Source organism: Asterias rubens, chromosome 13 (genome assembly GCF_902459465.1).
Source record: "Asterias rubens chromosome 13, eAstRub1.3, whole genome shotgun sequence".
In the NCBI taxonomy this organism is placed as follows: domain Eukaryota; kingdom Metazoa; phylum Echinodermata; class Asteroidea; order Forcipulatida; family Asteriidae; genus Asterias; species Asterias rubens.
Window position 1 is genome coordinate 2,907,322 of NC_047074.1, and position 20,391 is coordinate 2,927,712.

General features: G+C 40.2%; 2 protein-coding genes across 2 annotated transcripts in view; both read left to right on the forward strand.

Moving 5' to 3' along the window:
* Positions 1 to 9,542, forward strand: part of LOC117298289 (peripheral plasma membrane protein CASK-like) — a 127,885-nt gene extending 118,343 nt beyond the window's left edge. The window contains exons 16-23 of the mRNA XM_033781443.1: positions 684 to 917; positions 1,655 to 1,854; positions 2,560 to 2,675; positions 3,213 to 3,293; positions 4,077 to 4,157; positions 5,657 to 5,859; positions 6,310 to 6,396; positions 6,752 to 9,542. Of these exons, the coding sequence (XP_033637334.1) occupies positions 684 to 917; positions 1,655 to 1,854; positions 2,560 to 2,675; positions 3,213 to 3,293; positions 4,077 to 4,157; positions 5,657 to 5,859; positions 6,310 to 6,396; positions 6,752 to 6,928 (1,179 nt within the window). The 3' untranslated portion in view covers positions 6,929 to 9,542. The remainder of the gene's footprint in view (positions 1 to 683; positions 918 to 1,654; positions 1,855 to 2,559; positions 2,676 to 3,212; positions 3,294 to 4,076; positions 4,158 to 5,656; positions 5,860 to 6,309; positions 6,397 to 6,751) is intronic.
* A 4,937-nt stretch (positions 9,543 to 14,479) lies between these two features.
* LOC117298629 (galactose-3-O-sulfotransferase 2-like) lies at positions 14,480 to 18,789 on the forward strand. The gene is made up of 3 exons (XM_033781947.1): positions 14,480 to 14,491; positions 15,909 to 16,099; positions 17,365 to 18,789. Exons 1-3 carry the CDS (start codon positions 14,480 to 14,482, stop codon positions 18,518 to 18,520), a joined length of 1,359 nt encoding a protein of 452 aa, XP_033637838.1. The 3' UTR covers positions 18,521 to 18,789.
* Positions 18,790 to 20,391: the final 1,602 nt, after the last annotated feature.

A 20,391-nucleotide genomic window follows, 5' to 3' on the forward strand; every position in this document is an offset into this window, starting at 1 on the left:
TGAGGAGCCGGTCTTTAGTCTGTGGTTATGACCGGGTCGGTTGGTGGTTGCTGTTAATGGACCCGTCCAAAGGCAAGGTCCATTAACAGCAACAAGCAACCAATGACCAACGCACCGTTAATGAATTCCGTTAGTGGATACAATTTTGGTGAAAGTGATCAGAATTTTTCTTTTTTTCCCCCCGCTGATATATATATATTTTTTTACTATTCATATTCAGCAGTCACTTGCAGGCTTTTAAAGCCATTGGACACTTTCGGTAAACAGAATTGTATAAAGGCCCACACTTCGTGTATCACAACTTATATATACACAGTAAAATAACAAACCTGTGAAAATTTAGGCTCAATCGGTCATCGGAGTCGGGAGAAATTAACGGGAAAACCCACCTTTGTTTCCGCACGTTTCGCCGTGTCATGACATGTGTTTACTATAATCAGTAATTCCTTCTGTAAACCCTGTAAGTTATTTGTAAATCTGTGAACTTTTTCTTTTTTCCTGTTCCGAAAGTGTATAATGGCTTTGAGTGTTATGCCTTTCAATAGTGGATGGAGAACTTCTGCCCCCACCACCAGTGACGCCACATGCACCCTTTAAAGGGGCATCCTGGGTTTCATTACCAGAAAAATAACGAAATGAATATAATAATGAAGGGTTGTTTTTTCTTCTTTCTCTATTTACAGGGAATCACACTAAAGATGAATGACGACCGTCGTTGTATAGTAGCGCGTATCATGCATGGGGGTATGATCCACAGACAAGCCACGTTACACGTCGGCGACGAGATCCGAGAAATCAATAATGTGTCCGTTGCTAACCAGACGGTGGAGAACCTTCAGAGAATGCTGAGGGAACTACGAGGGAGCATCACTTTTAAGATTGTCCCCAGCTACAGGAATGCACCCCAGCCTTGTGAGGTAGGTTCTAATCCTGTTGGAGACTTGTCATTTTTGTATAGTTATCACCTTGATTTGAAACCTTGATACCTCGTGGTCGAGTGGTCTAGTTCATCAGGACACAGCAGGGTTTGCCAAATTTGTTCAGTGACTGGCCAGCGGGGTCAGCTAGTTTTACATAAAGTATTCCGCAAGCCTTTTCACATAGCCACATCTTTTATGGTTTTTCTATCAACACTTTCATTTTGTCATGGTGGCTCAGTTTTGTGTGGCTTTTGGAAGCAATGAAATAGCCAGCCGGACCACTTCTGAATTCTGATTGGCCAGCAGACCACTGTGAAGGGAGAATGCTGCCCAAGCTCTGGTGTTGTCCTCAGCAGAGTGTGGGTTCGACTCCCGGTCATGACACTTGTGCTTTTGAGCAAGGAACGTAACCATAATCATTTCAGAAAATGAAGTCAGTGCATTCTGCTCTACCAACGATTTGATGATACCCATGCCTACATCATTATGAACTGTGAAGGGGGTAACCCTGTTTCAGCCCCAGGGGGGTTGGATGGCTCTACTGAGGAGCTGGACACCTGTTCCATCTTGCCACTCACCGGCAATTTGTTGTAATTTTTTTAATATTTTGGTATATACTGCTATATGTCTACAGGTATACTTTGTATATTTCTGTCTATAGTGTTATGCTATATGGTGATGAAGTGTAATAAAATGAAAATAAAAATAATTTGCCGATTGTCTGGTTTACGCAGATTTACGTTCGAGCACAGTTTGAGTACGATCCAGGACAAGATGACCTGATTCCTTGTCAACAAGCCGGCATGAGCTTCAGGTGTGGGGACATTCTACAGATTATTAGCAAAGACGATCACAACTGGTGGCAGGCTCGTAAAGAAGGAGAGCCGCTCAATGGAACAGCTGGACTGATCCCATCCCCAGAACTTCAAGAATGGTGAGGTTTATTCTTATGTTGACCCCTTACCCTCACTCTTAAGCCCGGTTCATACTTCCTGCAAATGCAATTGCAAATGCGATACAGATTTTGACGTCACATCTGGGTTTTGCTGCGAATGCTTTGCAGGAGTTGAGCACATTTCTACAAATGCGAAGTATTCGATGCGAATTTGTTACGTCAAAATTTGTATCGTTTGCAGGACGTGTGAACCGGACTTTACCCCAAACCTCACTTACCCTAACCCTAATCCTTACCCTAACGGTAATCTTCATCCTAGCCCTTACCCCCATCCTTAACCTAACCCTAACCCCCATCCTTACCATAACCTTAACCCTCATTATTACTCTTGCCCTAACCGTCATCCTTGCCATAATGGTAACCCTCATCCCAACCCTAACCCTAACCCTCATCTTTACCCTTATCCTCATATTAACCCTTACCCGCACCTTTACCCTAACCCTCATCCTTACCCCCAACCCTAACCCTAACCCTAACCCTCACCCTAACCCTAACCCTAACCCTAACCCTGTGAATGGAACGGCTAGACTGTTCCCATCACCATTACTTCAAGAATGGTGGAATCACAATGTTTGCATAATGATTGCTTTCAACTGTTTGTCGGGGCACACTTGCCTTACATCCTTGAGCCAGGTACACAAACATACTACCCTCAAATAATGACTTTGTTTTTTTCTATTCCAGGAGAGTTGCTTGTCTAGCCATCGAGAGAGCCAAGAAGGAGCAGCAAGCGTCTTGCACGTGGTTCGGTCGACGGAAGAAACAGTATCGAGACAAGTATCTTGCCAAACACAATGCAGGTTTGTGCATACCATAATCTGTTTTTTTTGGCTTGGTCCTGCATACCAGTCTTTTGATCACCCCCCTCCAGGTGCTTAACCTTCCCCACTCTTGAGAACCGTAGGGAAAGCCTGTGTGTATAGAGAGTTAAGTGTACCTTCTTCCCGTTTCTATAACGGACTCCCTCCAACTCAAGCAGACTCATCACTGCGCAGTAGTTGTGTGTAGTCCAAAGAACAGAGTGCTACAAAAACGGCGCCTTCCCTTTACCTTGTTCCGCTGCTAAACTAGTATTCCTAGCCAATAAGAGCATCAGTTGAAAATGTATTCCCTCCTCTCTTTTTTCAATTTGTCTGTATAAGCATGCCGTTGATGCTTCATGTTTCATTTGTTTACTGGTCTGCATTCTTGTATTTGATTTTGTATTTGCTGGTTGTTAATCTGTTCTTCATAATTTTTTTTTTTTTAAAGATTTTGCAACTTGGCCTTTGGCCAAGATGGAATGTTTCCCAATACACCGATTCAAATAAAACAAAATAAATTTTTTGCATTTTCAGTATTTGATCAACTTGATCTGGTCACATATGAAGAAGTGGTTCGCTTGCCTGCATTCATGAGGAAAACGCTGGTACTTCTTGGTAAGTCAATTTGTACAATTTTTATTGGTCTCCAAAGTGACGAAATTCACCAATTGCAAGAAAAAAAGTGTCCAGTCTGCACTGCTTTCGTTTTCAATACGCAATCACTGTACATGTACTTCACTGTTCCCTTCTGGTTTACGGAAGACGGGAGGTCCTATAAAATGCGGAGGTGGGGCTTTCAGAGATGAACAAACCGCATGTGAATGCGACCAGGAAACAGACAAATGAACTTGTCTGCCCACCTCCTGCCAGAGCCAGGCAACCAAGATGACCTGGAAGGCTGTGAACTACCATGCCAGAGCCTACCATGCCAGAGCCTGTGTGGAGCACTGGACGGAACGACTCTTTAGTGACTTGATAAGAAGACCGTTCGCTTCATTTTTTCCCCGTTTCCCTTAAGGAAGTGCTTGAAAGTGATTTTAATCGCCTCCTGTCACTTTTTGCAAATTGGTGATGCAGACTTCTTTTTCCACTAAACTCTATGGTCAAAAAGTCTTCCACTTTTGCACTTAAGTTGTGGAAAGATTAAAGCCTACATGTAGTTCATGCGAATGCAAAACGAATGTTGACATCACAGTGCTGATTTCGCTGCGAGTGTTTGGAAGGAGTCCAGTGCTGGTTTCTGACTGATTCAGATTCGCCAAGCTGCCTCTCTTCAGGTTTTCAAGGGACTTTTAAAGACTTATTTGTTTGAATCTCTATTTTTGTAACAAATTGCTTTATATAATTCATTATATTTATTAATATTACGTTAATTTGATTTCTGTCTTTGGCCAATAGGAGCACATGGTGTTGGGAGAAGACACATCAAGAACACATTAATAACCAGTCATCCAGATAAATATGCCTACCCTATTCCACGTAAGTAAACGTTTATACATACATGTATCATGTATTCAAACTCGCCTGTAGTTGTGATCTGTGTATTGTCACTAAGCCTGGGCGACTAGTGGAATTTACTACTCAACTAGTCGTGCCTCAAATAGTCGCGACTTCGACACTAGTAAGCAGTTAGTCTACAGTTGTGCCACCATACAAAATTACTTTCTACTGCAATTGGAGACTTTCCAACACTAGGTGGCAGCAGACTTACCAGGTAAATTTCCATTGTTTACGTAGCTCTGAACATGCACATAATTCTAAGAACAATGGATTTACCCAGTAAGTCTGCTGCCCTCTATCGTCCCAGAAAGTCTCCCATTGGATGTCAGTTCATATTTTAATGTGTGTACCGGTGAACCCTGAATCTTTCCTATTTTTTTGTGTGGTAAACTTGCTTCTGTTTTTAACTTATGTTCAGTTATCTTTACCTTTACATATTTGCCTATTTTGCTTTTCACTGCACAATGTATGGTGTGGTGTAATCTTTACTGCGTTTACATGAATATTTGTCTTTGTTTATTTCATATTTATATTTGCATGTACCTTATTTAGTGATGTGTTTTGCATTTTGTAACTTTTCTCCTTCCTTTTTCTCCTTCCTTTTTCTCATGATTAGAAAAATTCTTTAAAACCTGACTTTTTATCACTTTTATATTGAATGCTTTCATTACCTCTCTAATGTTTTGACTGATTTTTATATGTTTTTCTTAATAACTTGTGTTTTTTGTTATTGTACAACACTTTGTGATATCTGTATGACATTGAAAGCATTTTTTTTTAAATTTTTGTAATGATTGCTATTATTATGATTTACCATTGACTTTTGTGTTTGTGTTTACTCTCATTTTTCTGTATATGATTATGGCTTTTTGTTGTTGCTCTGTATTTGACTATTCTGCTCTTTACTGCTGTTACAGGTACCTTTTAAGAATAGCATTAGGCAATTTCTTGCAACAGTTTAAATATTTTTATATGCTGCATATGTAATTGTATGTTAGGCCTAGAAATGTATGAAGGTCATGACCTCTGTCGCCCCGCTTTGCCTTGGCGCCCCATCAAAAGTTGTCCATTAAGTTTTTCCAATGGAAGTGCCCTCTGTAAAAATTAAAATGGCCTTGCCCTCTTTAAGATGAATTTGTTAGGCCTGGTATACACTTTTGTCTTTTTATTACCTTTTAAATTTCTTTTCGAAAGGTTATGCCGATGAAGAAGTGTAATAAAATAGTATAAGTCACTAGAAAATGTTACTTAGTGTATGGGGGTTTAGATAACTAAATAATCTTCTACCCACGCCTTGATTATCAAATTCTAGCTATAAAACCACAACTGTTGTGTCATCAGTTTTAGGCCTAATCAGTATACTTAAAATTATAATTGGAATAAGAAATGTTAATTTCCACCTTATCAAAATACAGATTTTTAGTTTTCATCAGCACAAGGGAATATAAAATCTTACAAATATGTGCTTTGTTTTGTAGATACGACGAGACCATGCAAGAAAGACGAAGAAAACGGCAAGAATTACTACTTTGTGACCCACGAAGAAATGATGACAGATATTGCAACTAACAAATATCTGGAGTACGGAACCCACGAAGATGCAATGTACGGCACCAAGCTGGACACCATCAGGAAGATTCACTCACAAGGGCTGATTGCCATCTTAGATGTTGAACCACAGGTTAGTCTAACCTCTGACCTATGACATGGGGGTGCCCTCTGATTGGTTCACTCTGGGTGGGTTCATAAGCTTCCCTGGGTCGACCTCGCTGTGCTCACTCGGGTGAGCCACTGACAAGAGCTGATTGAATGATCACCCCTCTCGTGGTGACGGCATGCACCTCAGGTCACCCCTAAGTGACCCACTCCACAAGCAGGGCACTGGGGGCTGACCCGGGTGAGTCCCGTCAAAGCTCTTCGAACTTACCGGGGCTGACCGGGGCCGACCCTGGGAAACTAAATGAACGCACCCAATGATTGATGAGTGTGTTTGACTATTAGCTTAGTTTAGTACACTAGATGTGTGGTGAGCTACTACATGTACATGTATACTCAATGTAATCCTTTGGGGGAAAAAACCCATGACCCAATCATTCCGAGATCTTACCGTAATAATGTTTTTTGGTTTCAGGCGTTGAAGGTTCTACGATGTGCAGAGTTTGCTCCCTTTGTTGTCTTTATTGCTGCTCCTACCATTACAGGAATGAATGATATGCACGTAAGTTAACCCTCCTACTCTTCTGACCATTGAATATCATCCACTGTAGTTTGGAATGATAAACAAACTATGCCAGGGGAACTCTTGGTGGTGCTGTTTATTGTGACTGTATTTTTTTATTCACCTCTGTTCTTCAGTGTGAGTTTGCTAAGTTTATATGAATTGTGAACTTTTGCCACTTTTCGTTTTGAAGCTACCCCATTGAATATCATCCACTGTAGTTTGGAATGATACACAAACTATGCCAGGGGAACTCTTGGTGGCGCTGTTTATTGTGACTGCATTGTTGTATTCATTTCAGTGCTTAAGTGTGACTTTGCTAAGTTTTGTATGTTTTTAAATTTGTTTCTTACAGGACAATGGACTGGAGAGATTAGGAAAGGAGTCCGAGTTACTCCGCCAGGCCTACGGGCACTTCTTTGATTTGACCATCGTTAATAATGACATTGAGGAGACCATCCGCACGCTGGAGCAAGCCATGGAAGAAATCTGCACAACTCCACAGTGGGTACCGGTCAGTTGGGTTTACTGACAATGAAAGAACGACATTGGGTTGACCAACTAGAGTGTGGGTACCGGTGCTTCACTGACCTAATCAATCAGTGGAGTGTATTGACGATGAAAGAATAACATGTAAACCAGGTAAAAGTGGGTACCGATTAGTTGAGTCGATTGACAATGTGAGAAAAAAACAACACGAATGTAACATGCTTCAATGGTAACTGCCAAAATCATGATACTTAAACTTAGTATACAGCGGGCCAGGCTAGTTAACTAACCAGGTTAGTCGGAATAGTTAGTTGACTAACCAGGTTAGTTAAGCTATTTGGTTTCACAATCCTATTTGGGCACAAACCAAACATGGTTTTTATTGTACATGTATACCCTAATCATGTTAGTTAAAATACCCGTTTATACAAACCAGGTTTTAGTTAACCAGTTCCGATAGTTAACTTGTTGGATTATGAAAATACAATAGGCACAAACTAATCAGGCCAGTTAACATGTTAAACATCCAAATCATCTTAGATTATATACTTACTATACAACTAACCTGGTTAAATAACCAACCAGGTTAGTTAACTCATTGGTTATAAAACCACAAACTAATCAAGCTAGTTAACATGATTAATATTAAACTTATTTAGCTACACAGTTACAAGGTACCAACACACCATTGGTCACCTTTTTTGGGATATTTAGCCAACATGAGTACCAGCTAATACTTTAGTGGACTATTCAGGTATTCAGGTCCCTTTGGCACCAGTGAACGGATAAAGTGCGAGGCTTCATGACCAATCATAGTGCTTGAAATTACGATAACCTTTCATTGTTTTCGGTTATTAATTTGTCGTCAGTCGGTTTAGCTTCCAATTGTTTTATCCCCCCCTTTCATTGTCAATTTGTTCGTTACTTTAAGCAATGCATAAGACATTTGGCTTGTTTTTAAAAATGTTTATAACTGGAACGAAGGCATGAATGTTGATTATAATGCCTTTATGTAACGAGAGGTAAACGTGCTTTGTTTGTTTTTTAAAAATACAATTTTTGGTAACGTCACATGGTTGGTACGAGTAGTTATCGCTGAGCCGCTATTAATTAGACTTTATCAATTGATTAACTTTGTAAATATTTGGAAACGGTCGTTGATGAATTGAACAAAATTGTAACTGGTAAAATGGCGTGTGTTTTTTGTATGGGTAATCATTTCACACGTTGCGTCATTGGCATTCATTTGTATTTCGCAAGCTGGATTTAAAGCATATTCTCATTCAGAGTAGAAACCTTTTTCTTTTTTATGAAATTATTTGCCAACTTTCTAACGAAGCAATGAGTTTGTGTCAGTCATACTTTACCACCACACCATTATCAATCACAAATGTGACTTTCAAAGCAACTGGACCATCTGAAACTCTAGGTGGCAGCAGAGCAGACACACTGGAAAGTATTTTGCATCAACCCTTTTTCAAAGTTAGGGTTAGGGCTTGGACTGTGTCAGTTTATTAGGAAATGTGTGCTGTCCTTATGGGGCTTTAAACAGGCGGACAGGGCCCAACTTGGGGCGGTTTTTTTTTCAAACTGCCATAGACCACTTCTAAAATTAATAATCAGTTTGCGAGTGTAGCTGTCAAATGTGGTACATCCTAATATATTAAGTGACAAATTTGGTCTCCAACCAGACCAGTGGGCACCTCAGTGGGCATGCGCACCAAGTATTTGTGAAGGTGTCTGGTATTGACTGTGTGTTACACTGATGAGCCAAACAATGGAATTTACCTGGTAAGTCTGCTGCCACCTAGTGGCAGCTATGAAATTTACTTGGTAGGTCTGCTGCCACCTAGTGGTGGCAATAGTCTTCCACTAAAGAAGATGTCCTCGGACTATCTATGTTATATTTCTTTCTTTCACATAACCAGTGTATCAATGCATTTAGTGTGCTATAGAAGAGTGGTCTTTTTTACGCGAGTGGTGTCCTTGGCCAGTGACGTCAAGATAGAAGTGTCCCAGACAGATCGTCCCTGTCCCTTCGTGCCTGTACATATTTCATCCGTTGTCACAAAGCCAATGTCCCTGTGAAGTATGACCGCAAAGGTTAGGTGACTTTAAGGTCAGGTGACCAAGACCTCTTCGGGATCAACACACAATTTGAAAACAAAAACAAAAAACATCTTCTTCTCACATGCTACATGTAGGTGTTGTGTTTCAGCTAGAACTGAGCATAGTCCTTTTGACACTTTCATTGAATTCAACTGACTAATATTTTCAATCTGAATTTTTTTTCTTTCACATTTTGGTATTGGCGTAAATTTTCCTGGCTAATATTTCCATCTGCAATACTATGCACCTGCATTCTTATTTCCATGTGCCAATTTAAAATAACCATAACATATAGAAAACCCATAACCATCGCACTAGAAAACCCTGACAAACCTGTAGCTTCTTTTTTGATGTTTTCTTTAAAATGTGACCATTTGATACTATGGTTAGTTGTGTGATGTGTTCATTGCCAGCTTATTGACAGTATCGGATGTACTCTTTCCTGAAAACGCTGTTTACTAAACAATCAAAGCTAAATAATAATAATAATAATAATAGACCGTTTTTATATAGCTCTTTTCACGCCCGAGGGGTGTCTCAAAGCACATTATTAAGCCCTGGTCACTGGGCCTTAAATCATTCCTCAAACCATCTCAGCTCCCTGGGGAGTATACAGCCTGTGCGCAACATATGCGCTACTCGGCTAAACCACAAGAACCATCTCTGCCCTAACAGGTACCCATTTACCCCTGGGTGGAGAAAAGCAATTATAGTTAAGGGTCTTGCTCACAAGTGTCACAACCGGGATTCGAACCCACACTCTGCTGAACAGAAGCATCGGAGCTTGAGTTCGGTGCTGTTATCCACTCGGCCACGACACCTGAAAGCTGAAATCAGACTCAAACCTAAACAAAACTCAAACCTGAGAACTATTTTAAATAACCCTTTGATCCGGGATTCTAAACAGACCTGAAGTATTGAATGCATGTTTTTTAAAGCTCAATATCTTTTTAATTTGCATGTTTTTAATCTCAAAATCATTCCATTTTTTCGTTTCTTTTCCCCCCCTTCATTTATTTTCTTGAACTTTGTTTTATATTGTGTTTTGAATTTGAAACAAATAAACTGTAAGGTGTTTTTTAATAGATAATGTAGCAATACACCTACCGTTAACTTTCTTTGAAGGAATATTAAAGAGCAGCTAATTCAATAAGTTTAACTTTTTCTTTTGTTAGAGTAAGTCTGTGGCAGGTGTTTATTTTTGTGCAAGTTTTAAAATCGAGTGCAGATAAAAATGATCTGAAGTGGTCAGTTTTAAAGCCTTATCACACAAGGCAACTTATACAGGCAACTTGGTAGCCTTGTCTCAGGCTCTTTACGCAAGCATTAGCACAGCCCCGCTCTGAATTCACGAACTGCATAGAAACTATGCTGCACGGTACATAACCGTACTTGATACCGTGGGGTCAAAGCATGGCTTTTCGAGGGTTGCTATAACCTCATACATCCGGCCTCGTTGTAACCTCAGTGGTACCCCCAAAAGCCATGCTTCAACCCCACGGAACTGTTATGTACCGTGCTGTATAGTATTTACGCAGTTCGTGAACTCGGAGCGGGTCGGTGCTTGCGTAAAAGAGCCTTGAACAAGGCTAGGCAACTTCTGACGAAACTAACTGTAGTGCATGCTACAGGACCATGTTGGTAGGACATTTCAAAACAATGTGTTATGATGCCTAAGAAAAATATGAATGCCCTTTCTTCTAGGTGATTTAAAGACCCTGGACACTATTGGTTATTGTCCAAGACAAGTCTTCTCGCTTAATGTATCTCAACATACGCATAAAATAACAAGCCTGTGAAAATTTGAGCTCAATCGGTCATCGAGATTGCGAGATAATAATGAAAGAAAAAAAAAACACCCTTGTCACCTGAAGTTGTGTGCGTTTAGATGGTTGATTTCGAGACCTCAAGGTCTTGAAATCAAACTCGTGGAAAATTACTTCTTTCTCGAAAACTATGGCACTTCAGAGGGAGCCGTTTCTCACAATGTTTTATACCATCAAACTCTCCCCATTACTCGTCACTAAGAAAGGTTTTATGCTCATAATTATTTTGAGTAATTACCAATAGTGTCCACTGCCTTTAACCTGGAGCTGGTTGCCTGTAAGATGTCTCGTGTGACATGGGCCTTGTACCTATGATGGTTAAGTGTTTAAAATCAGGCATATCAATCCTCATTTTATGCAAATTGTATTTCTATAAATGAAAAAAAAGGTGGGTGGAAACCGAGGAATGGAGAATTGTGTAAACAACAGAAAAACACAATGGGATAATGTTTGACCTGTAATTTATGTACATACGAAATGAGATGAGGAGTCGCGTGGTTTATGTAGATTTGTATATTATTATACGACGTAGGCTGAGGTCTAACTCGGCAGGCTAATTTGTTGCATTTATAGAAAAATTTTGTTCCACAGCTGAGATTGCCCATTTTGATTTCCCCCTCAATAATTCTGGAACTATAAACATAGATTATAGAAAATTTGGGAACCACCAATGGACGCAACATCGTCAAGAGTTTGTCTGTCTCAAACATTTTCTCAGAACAACTACTCGCACAAAAAGAAGTAAATATATAATGGTGTCATCGCAAATTTCTTATTTTTTTTGTCTTTCCACCATGCAAACATTCAAGTCTTATGTAGCTTGTGGAACCCTTATTTGGTTTTCCCATAGAAAATGCCCAGTAGGATCAAGTGGTTAAAATGATTGATCTAGAATGCCACCTCACTGGTTCGAATCCCACCTACTGAGGTCATAAAGCGATCAGTATACAGTGGTTTATCACCCATCAGAAGTGACTTCGTGATATCAAAGCAGTGCTCTTTATTCCTGACCAATTGACAATATTTTTGACCGCATGAGGGCGCTTTTTCTTGAATCATCACAGTTAGATTTCACCTTATTTGAACTGCCTGTTTGTTGTTTTCTTGTATTATTAAATACGATATACAGAAAGTATCAACAAGAAGAATAAAAACTCGGTCCACATACGCCCCTATGCGGTCAAAATATGGCGAAATATTTACATGAACTAATTATTCATAGTACTGTTTTGATGGCCTGGTTCAACTTTTATCCAAGTTTGTGTTTTATATAATGCTTAAAATTAGCATCTCCTTTTTATTTCTCTTTTTATATGCTGCCAAAATGTGACACAATTGCAGTCATGATGCTTTCATAGCAATCGTAAGAAATATAATTTGTAGGGTTGTTGTTATTATTCGTTATACGGTTGAAGAAATTTGATACTTTGGAACGCTAGGTGGCAGCAGACAGGTAAGTCTGCTGCCACCTAGTGTCCCAAGAAATTTCCAATTATTGGAATTACAACTGATGATTACAGAGCAGTGATGCTTTTGCACATAGGATATATCCAGTATTTTACATTCGTGAAGTTTGACTGCATTATTTTTTAGTGGTATTATACAATGTTCATTGTAAAAAGAAACTTACTAAATTTGGATGTCCTTTTTAACAACTGACCACGCCAAAATTGTTTTTTTGATAATGCCAATTCAGACTAACCTCAATCTACTGTCATTGGAGGTCGAACATAGGGACTAACACACGCTATTTAATTGTTTAGTCTTATCTATATCAAATAACTAAGTGTATTTGTGAACACTTGGTCTCTTTAAACATCACATTCTTTACATTAATTTGACAATATTTTTTGTGTTTGGATTCCCTCATAATGTATCATAAAAAAAACTATATATGAAAAGTGTAGGCAGCAATATTACGTCTGTAGCAAACAAGTATTTTGCGAAGTATGAATTAATTTTTGATGAATAGTGTAATGGGGAACACGCCCAGCTTCTTTATAGATTAGATAACGGCCCGATTTCAGTAAGCTGTAAAAAATAAAAAAAATAAAAATAAAAATAAAAACACGAACAGGTCACCAGTCTATAGACCTTTATCACGCTGTCACCATCTTAGTCATGTTTCCTGTTTCCAATAACAGTAATGAATGCTAACTTCCATTGCTCAAACATGGCACCAGACTATTGTTTCGTCCAGCCTCAATTCGGTTACAATGAGTTGGAATGGAGTAAAACGAAGATGGCCACACCATGTTAAAGGTATACAGTAGTAGTATGATCTTGAGCTATGGTCGTGATTCAAATGCCGGATCTCAATTCACCTTTTTTGGCTTCACTGTAAACGCGGTTTTAAAACCCATTCATCTAACATTTGTTATGACTGGTGCCCTGTTCAATTTTGCTCAATACTTACCAGCTTTCTGAAATTGGACACCAGCTGATTGTAGAACGTCTGTAGCTCGATGGGTTCTAGTGCATGATGGGCTTGGTAGAATTTCCTGTGCGAGGGCCATTTTTGTGAGAGACAACTTTTTTTGGAAGTCTATGCTACTCTTTCAATATGTGACGTTATTTAAATACAAAAACAAATGTATAAATAAACTTATTTCAGAAGTTAACTTTTATTCTTTGGCTTTCAATGTGTTCTTTGCATTTTGTTTTATGATATTAATACATTAATTTTGTGGAGGATAATTATCTTTACGCGCAGTGCAAGCGCGCCTTTTCCAGCCATGGTCTATTTTTGGGGACGTGAAATACATACATGTGCCATTTGAGCAAGCAGATGTTTTGTTAGGTTGGCAGCAATGCTCACTGTCTGTACTGATGTTTCATCGAAAGAGGTGCTTTCTGAAATGGTGCCCAGTGCACCAAATAATAAACCATAAGGGAAATTGACTGGTTATTTGATATGATTTGGGGTTGAAGAAAGACAAAATTGAAGACTACAAATTTGAAGGGAAAACACCGGAATTCCTGTTAGAATCAGAAGATTCTCATGCGTGGCCATTTCTATAAAACTGTTCCTCAAAATTACGAGTCCATAAAATTTGCTGTTGACGAAAACACTATCATTAGGCCTAAAGGACAGAAAGAAATTAAGGGGAAAGTCCGTTCAAAACGCAATTTCACGAACTTTCGTTCCTTCCAATTTGTTTTCTAATTACACTTCGACAATTTTAGGCATACTTGCATTTCGGCCAAGCTGCTACCTTCACACACCCAATGATAACCCTAACGCTCCGATGAACTACTGTTCATATCTCCCCTATCAGCCCCCCCCCCCCCCAAATAAATAAGTAATTATAAATAAATAAAATTCTGGTTACGGGCCCGCCGAAGCGAGTACAGGCTTGTAGATAATTATTAACAGGTTTGTCGTCATGAGTAAATAGATGGTATAGGGACCTTTGAGCAATGTTTCAACGTGTTACTTATTAGTGTTGGTTTCTACTGCTACCCATGATACAGCTGTGTGTTACTCGTCTCGTTGTTCCATGCTTGTCTAGACTGTGAAAGCACTGGCATCATATAGACCATAGATTAATGGCCGCTGGCTTAACCTACGTATTAGAAGAAAAAAGAAGCCTGTTCTGTGATCTTTTAAACCATTGTGGGCATGAAGTAGGTTTGATGTTGTGCGGTAAGATGCCATAATGAGACTACGGGTAAGTTTAAAACCAATGTGCTGTATTTAGTTTTATTATAGCCGGCCTCATGTCGACATACGATTTTCTTGCGCCCGCAACACACACTGTCGGCAAAACGCAGACAAAAATATGCTCAGGTCACAACAACTGAGAAATCGTGTGCCTGCGATTGGTTCCCGACCGTCGGGTTCACGTCATACAAGTTGAAATTGTTCTACTCTTGCGACTGTTTGTTTTCTCGAGCGGCAACTGTTTCAGGGGTCGATTTCACAAAGGTAGTCCTAACTTAGGACGACCTAAGCAATGCTAAGAGATAGGACTGGTCCTAAGTTAAAACCAGTAACTCATCCTAACTTAGGACTGGTCCTATCTCTTAGCATTGCCTAGGACTAGTCCTAAGTTAGGACTACCTTTGTGAAATCTACCCCTGATTGTCTAAAAATCATCGCAGTTACGCTCAGGTCGTAAGTATCGCCGACTGAAAAGTTGCCCGATGGTCTTAGCTCAGGCGCAGTGCCAGTCGCTGAATGGTTTTTTTGTTGACGCAAGGTCGGTGTGGACGGAGATTCTGTCCCCCGGTGAATCTGTCCCTGCCCCGGACCCCTTTACCTAGCTTGTCTAAGGTACAGCGTCCCCAAGACAGTGTCTCCTACGACATTTCGCTAGGTTTTACACACATTTCACCCTTAAAAACAGCCATTTTGTGAGCAGTAAAACACATTTTATTCGAAGACGTGTACTATTGTATCTGCCTTGGCAAGACACTGCTCTTTGGTGGCAAAGGGCGTGGGTTCGAGTCCCACCCGAGTAATATGCCTGTGGTATTTTTTTTCACAGAGCTCGGGAAAGTACTGAGTAATGAACTCTAACCTGTAACTTCTTATATAGCGCACATGTCCGTCACTCAGTGACGCTCCTGGCGCTGTAAAGTCCGGTTCATACTTCCTGCGAATGCGAATGCGATACGAATGTTGACGTCACAAATTCGCAACGAATAATTCGCAGCAGTTCAACTCACTTGCGAATATCGCTGCGAAAGGAGGCTTAACATGCAGTATTTCCTGCAAGATGTGAGCTACGTTTGAATTATGAGACCTAATTCTGATACCACCATGTAATGTAATGTGGCGCAATTTGCTGCCGATCGGAGCCCCTTCTCTTTTCGATAAGTGCACTGGGTTCTTTTACATGCGTTAGATAACACATGGGACCAACGGCTTAACGTCCCATCCGAAGGACAAAGCAATGGTGAAGTGTCATGCTTAAGGACACCAGCGTCACGACTCGGGATTCGAACCCACACTCTGCTGATGCTGCTGATCAGTGCTAACACACATCAGTGTACATGTATATGGGTAAAACCAAAATTAATTTTCATTGCCGCTAGTTGTTAAAAACTTTAGTTTATTTCATTGGCTGTAATTTTTCTTGTCAGCAAATTCATCCGATCTTCGCCTTTCTGCTGGGTTTCGTCATCCTGTCATGTTTCCTCGAAATATACATGTATAGTGGCTTGGTGTTGTGGATGGGATGGCCGTCCGATAAAATCCAGGCGGGGCAAAAAAGCCGGCCGCCGACCCACCGTATGTTTCAAGCTTCATCCGGGCAGCAGACTTCCAACTCAAGGTATGGTGACCCTTTATTTACGGCTCAATTTTAATGAGGTCTCGAAAACGAACCCACTCTACAGAGGTTCAAAAGTGGTACTTCTTTGAGTAATTACCAGTAGTTAAGCTCTAGGACAGGTTAAGAGTCCCCTCTCCCCACATAAAGCCAATGCCCCCCCCCCTTCCAGTCCGTAAATTAAATATAAAAAGAAATACACAAATAAAAGTTAGTTGGATGGTAAAAAATCACCCAAACTTACTTAGTCACCGTCACCCCTGCCACTGTGTTAAAGGGTCGTTTAACCTCATAAAGGATCACGTTGCCTTGGATCGGTCAAGTTGGTCTTTGAAAATCGTTCTGTAACCGGTTGTAAAATGTATATGGTTAGAAAGATATTGTAAAAGTAGAATACAATGATCTACACAAATATGCCTCGAAATTGCGTGGTTTTCTTTTTACCCTGTCGACTAACACGGTCGGCCATTTGTGGGAGTCAGACTTTGACTCCCATAAATGGCCGACCGTGATAGTTCGCGACATAAAAGAAAAACCGTGCAGTTTCGAGTGACACTTGTGTGGATCATTATATTCTACTTTTAAAACTTCTTTCTAACCATATGCATTTTATAACAAACTGTTTCAAACGCTTTTAATAGACCAACTCGTCCGATCCAAGGCAACGTGTTCCTTTAAAAGGAACACGTTGCCTTGGATCGGACGAGTTGGTTTTGGAAAGCGTTCGTAATCATTTTTTATAAAATGCATATGGCTGGAAAGATGTTTTAAAAGTAGAATACAATGATCCGCACAAATTGTCCTCGAAATTGCGTGTCGGCCATTTATGGGAGTAAAAAATCTGACTCCCAAAAATGGCCGACCGTGTTAGTCGACGAGGTAAAAGGAAAACACTGCAGTTTCGAGGCTTGTTTGTGTGGATCATTGTATTCTACTTTTACAACATCTCTCTATACCCATAAATATTTTATAACAAACGGTTACAAACGCTTTTCAAAGACCAACTCGACCAATCCAAGGCAACGTGTTCCTTTAACTCACATGGCTTTATTTATAAGCTTATTGTTTATAATATACGAGGCATTCTTTTGCAGGCAACTTTGCAGGCAACTTGGAGGTTAACTATAAACACACGGTAAACTTGCGGGTACAACCTAGTATTGAACTATGTACAACTTATCGCAATTCAGCGTTATGCTTCGAATTCTATGAACACAAACTATAAATTATAAAATCATGATTTTGTTTCATTCACTCCGAACTGACAGGACTCAACTCCCCAACGGCCTTCAGAAGATGAATTTACATCCCTCAGTCGCACCGTGTGAGGGCGGTACACCAGAGCCCAACTTGGTCTTCATCAAAACGCACAAGACTGGAAGCACCACTCTGTCGCACATCATCAACCGATTCGGGTACACACGAAAGCTCTCCTTCGCTCTCAACAAAAGACAAACAAACGGACATCTCGGCTATATCAATTTATCAACGACAACTCCAGAAGAAATATTTCTCCCTCCAATTGGGGTTTCCAATTTGTCCAGGACTTTCATGTACAACTTGATGACCGGCCACGCCCGCTACGACAGGGCCAAGATGGATGCCTTCATGACGTCACCAACTCATTACGTCACAATCCTCCGCGATCCGGGTCACCAATTCGAATCTGCTTTCTCACACTTCCAGTTCGATGATGCGTTTCTCAGCAAAATGGAACGGAAACGTTATAAGACGATACCAGCCAAGTTAGAACACTTCATGGAAAAACCAGAATTTTACCAGGACAGGCTGAAGCATTTATCATGGGAGAAGCAAAAGGGACTTCGCTGGTACTACGCAAAGAATAATCAGATTTTTGACATGGGTTTGGATCACGAGCACCACGAGGACGACGATATTGTCTCAGCGTACATCGACAAGCTAGAAGCAGAGTTGGATTTAGTTTTGATAACCGAGTACTACGACGAATCGTTGTTACTCTTGAAGAGTTGTCTTTGTTGGGACACGGCTGACATTTTGTACGTGTCCAAAAACATGAGGCCGCCCCCAACGCCCGTTTCCGAATCACTCAGGAAGAAGCTGAGACAATGGAATTCGGTGGATGTTAAGCTTTATAAACATTTCAATAATTCCTTATGGAACAAGATCAGAGAATACGGGCCAAACTTCCAGACCGATTTGGCCAAATTTCGTGAGCATCTTAAGGAAGTGTTTGATGAATGTGTTGGAGATTTGAAAGTCTCAAAACAGGGTCGGTTCAAGTACTCAAATTATAAGGTCAAGGCGGGATCAGGGGTCAACTGTACTTTGATAGCTGAATCAAAATCCGCTTTGTTCTCTTCAATATGGCAGCGTCAGTCACAACAAACCGACACTTTAGTCAAAGGAGGGAACACGCAACTGTCACTTAATAATTCTTTGTAAAAAAAAATAATTTCAAAGGAACTTTACCGAATTGGTAAGAGATAAAATCGTCTAAAGATCACAGATTTACATAAAACTTGCACGGTCTAATGATGATGACAATAGAAAACATCCATTGAAATATCTCTGTCTGAAATGTCTTAATTTGATGAGAAATAAATAAAGCTAATTTCCCGTTCGCGTTTATCGCTCAGTTAGCGTTTTATACAAAAATGTTTAATCGATGTCATCCAAAATGTTTTTAACTTTCTCGTGACCCAGATGGCCGATCGATCCCAAACTTCTACAGGTTTGTCAGTATTTCATTATGGTGGGTTACATAAAGTGCTTACACTGTCAGCAACTGTTTTGCTAGCAAAAACCAATTTGTTTAACGTGCCTTTAAAGTTAAGTTCCCGTCTTTGCCTATTTTCATCCGGATTTCTGAAGTCGTCTTCACCATTCGTTCGAGTGCATGGTGCTTTTGGGTAGCCGTTGTATGTTTTGGAATGTGAAATACACACGGGCGCCATTTCGACGAGCAAGTTTTATGTTACATCGTTTGCAGACTTGATCATTGTCTGTACTGATGTTGTTGCATAGAAAGAAACTGCTTGCTGCAAAGGCGCCCACAGTGCACCTTATCGTACTTCGAATGATAAACCACAAGGGAAACTGCCTGAGTAAATTTAAAATGATTCGTGGTTGAAAACATGAAAATTTACTAGGAGCGGGCTTTGAACCAACAACCATACGGATTACATTTCCGATGGTGGTCTAACCACTAACAGGGCTGCCAGTCAGAAGCCATGATACAACCGTTAAAGGCAGTGGACACTATTGGTCATTACTCAAAACAATTACTAGCATAAAACCTTACTTGGTGACGAGTAATGGGGAGAGGTTAATGGTATAAAACATTGTGAGAAACGGCTCCCTCTGAAGTGCCATAGTTTTCGAGAAAGAAGTAATTTTCCACGAATTTGATTTCGAGACCTCAGATTTAGAACTTGAGGTCTCGAAATCAACCATCTGAAAGCACACAACTTCGTGTGACAAGGGTGTTTTTTCTTTCATAGTTATCTCGCAACTCCGACGACCAATCGAGCTCAAATCTTCACAGGTTTGTTATTTTATGCATATGTTGAGATACAGCAAGTGAAAAGACTGGTCTTTGACGTTTACCAATAGTGTCCACTGGCTTTAAGATAAGGACAAAGGACGAGTCCCAGCCCGTCAATGTAGCATGCAGACCTTAAGAATAATCCTAAGTTAGGACGAGTTACTTGTCCTAACTCGAGATAGGATTAATCCTAGCGTTTTGTGAAATCGGCTGCAGGCCCGCATGCTTCGTTTTTGAACGGGCTAGGGCATCGAGGCATGTTCTCATTGGTAAAGGGTATCCTCTAAGGAAATTATAAGTTTCTATTGGAGCATTTCAAGATTTCAAGGGTACCAAGATGACCGGGGGCATGGAGGCAATCGCCTTCGTTACCTCCGTGAAGTATCAGGCCTGAGTTAATAATAAACCACAAGGGGAAATTGATTGACCGAGTTGTCGTTGCTCTATGACATTTCAACCCAAATTCAGCGCTATGTAATATTGGTCTGCCTTTACGTTACTTTTGCCTCCCTTTACGTAAAAATGCTGATCACTTTTGTCAATAGAGGCATGGTAAGCCAACATTGATTTTATCGACCGACCTATCCATACATTATTGTTCATTCACAAACGCATGTAAATGGTAGACGTCCTACCGGACGTTTAATTGTGTTTTAAACTGATATACGACAGTTCTTGGTTCTAGAGGTTGACTGGTTAAAAATGGCTGTTGGACCGTAGAGCTTAAAGGCATAGTAGCATAGTGTTTGAGAAAGAGGTTATTATTTCT

Excerpts from the sequence above, each read along its gene's own strand:
- LOC117298629 (XM_033781947.1), top strand. Across the intron at positions 16,100-17,364 it reads CAGCAGACTTCCAACTCAAG|GACTCAACTCCCCAACGGCC; the intron begins GTATGGTGACCC and ends CCGAACTGACAG.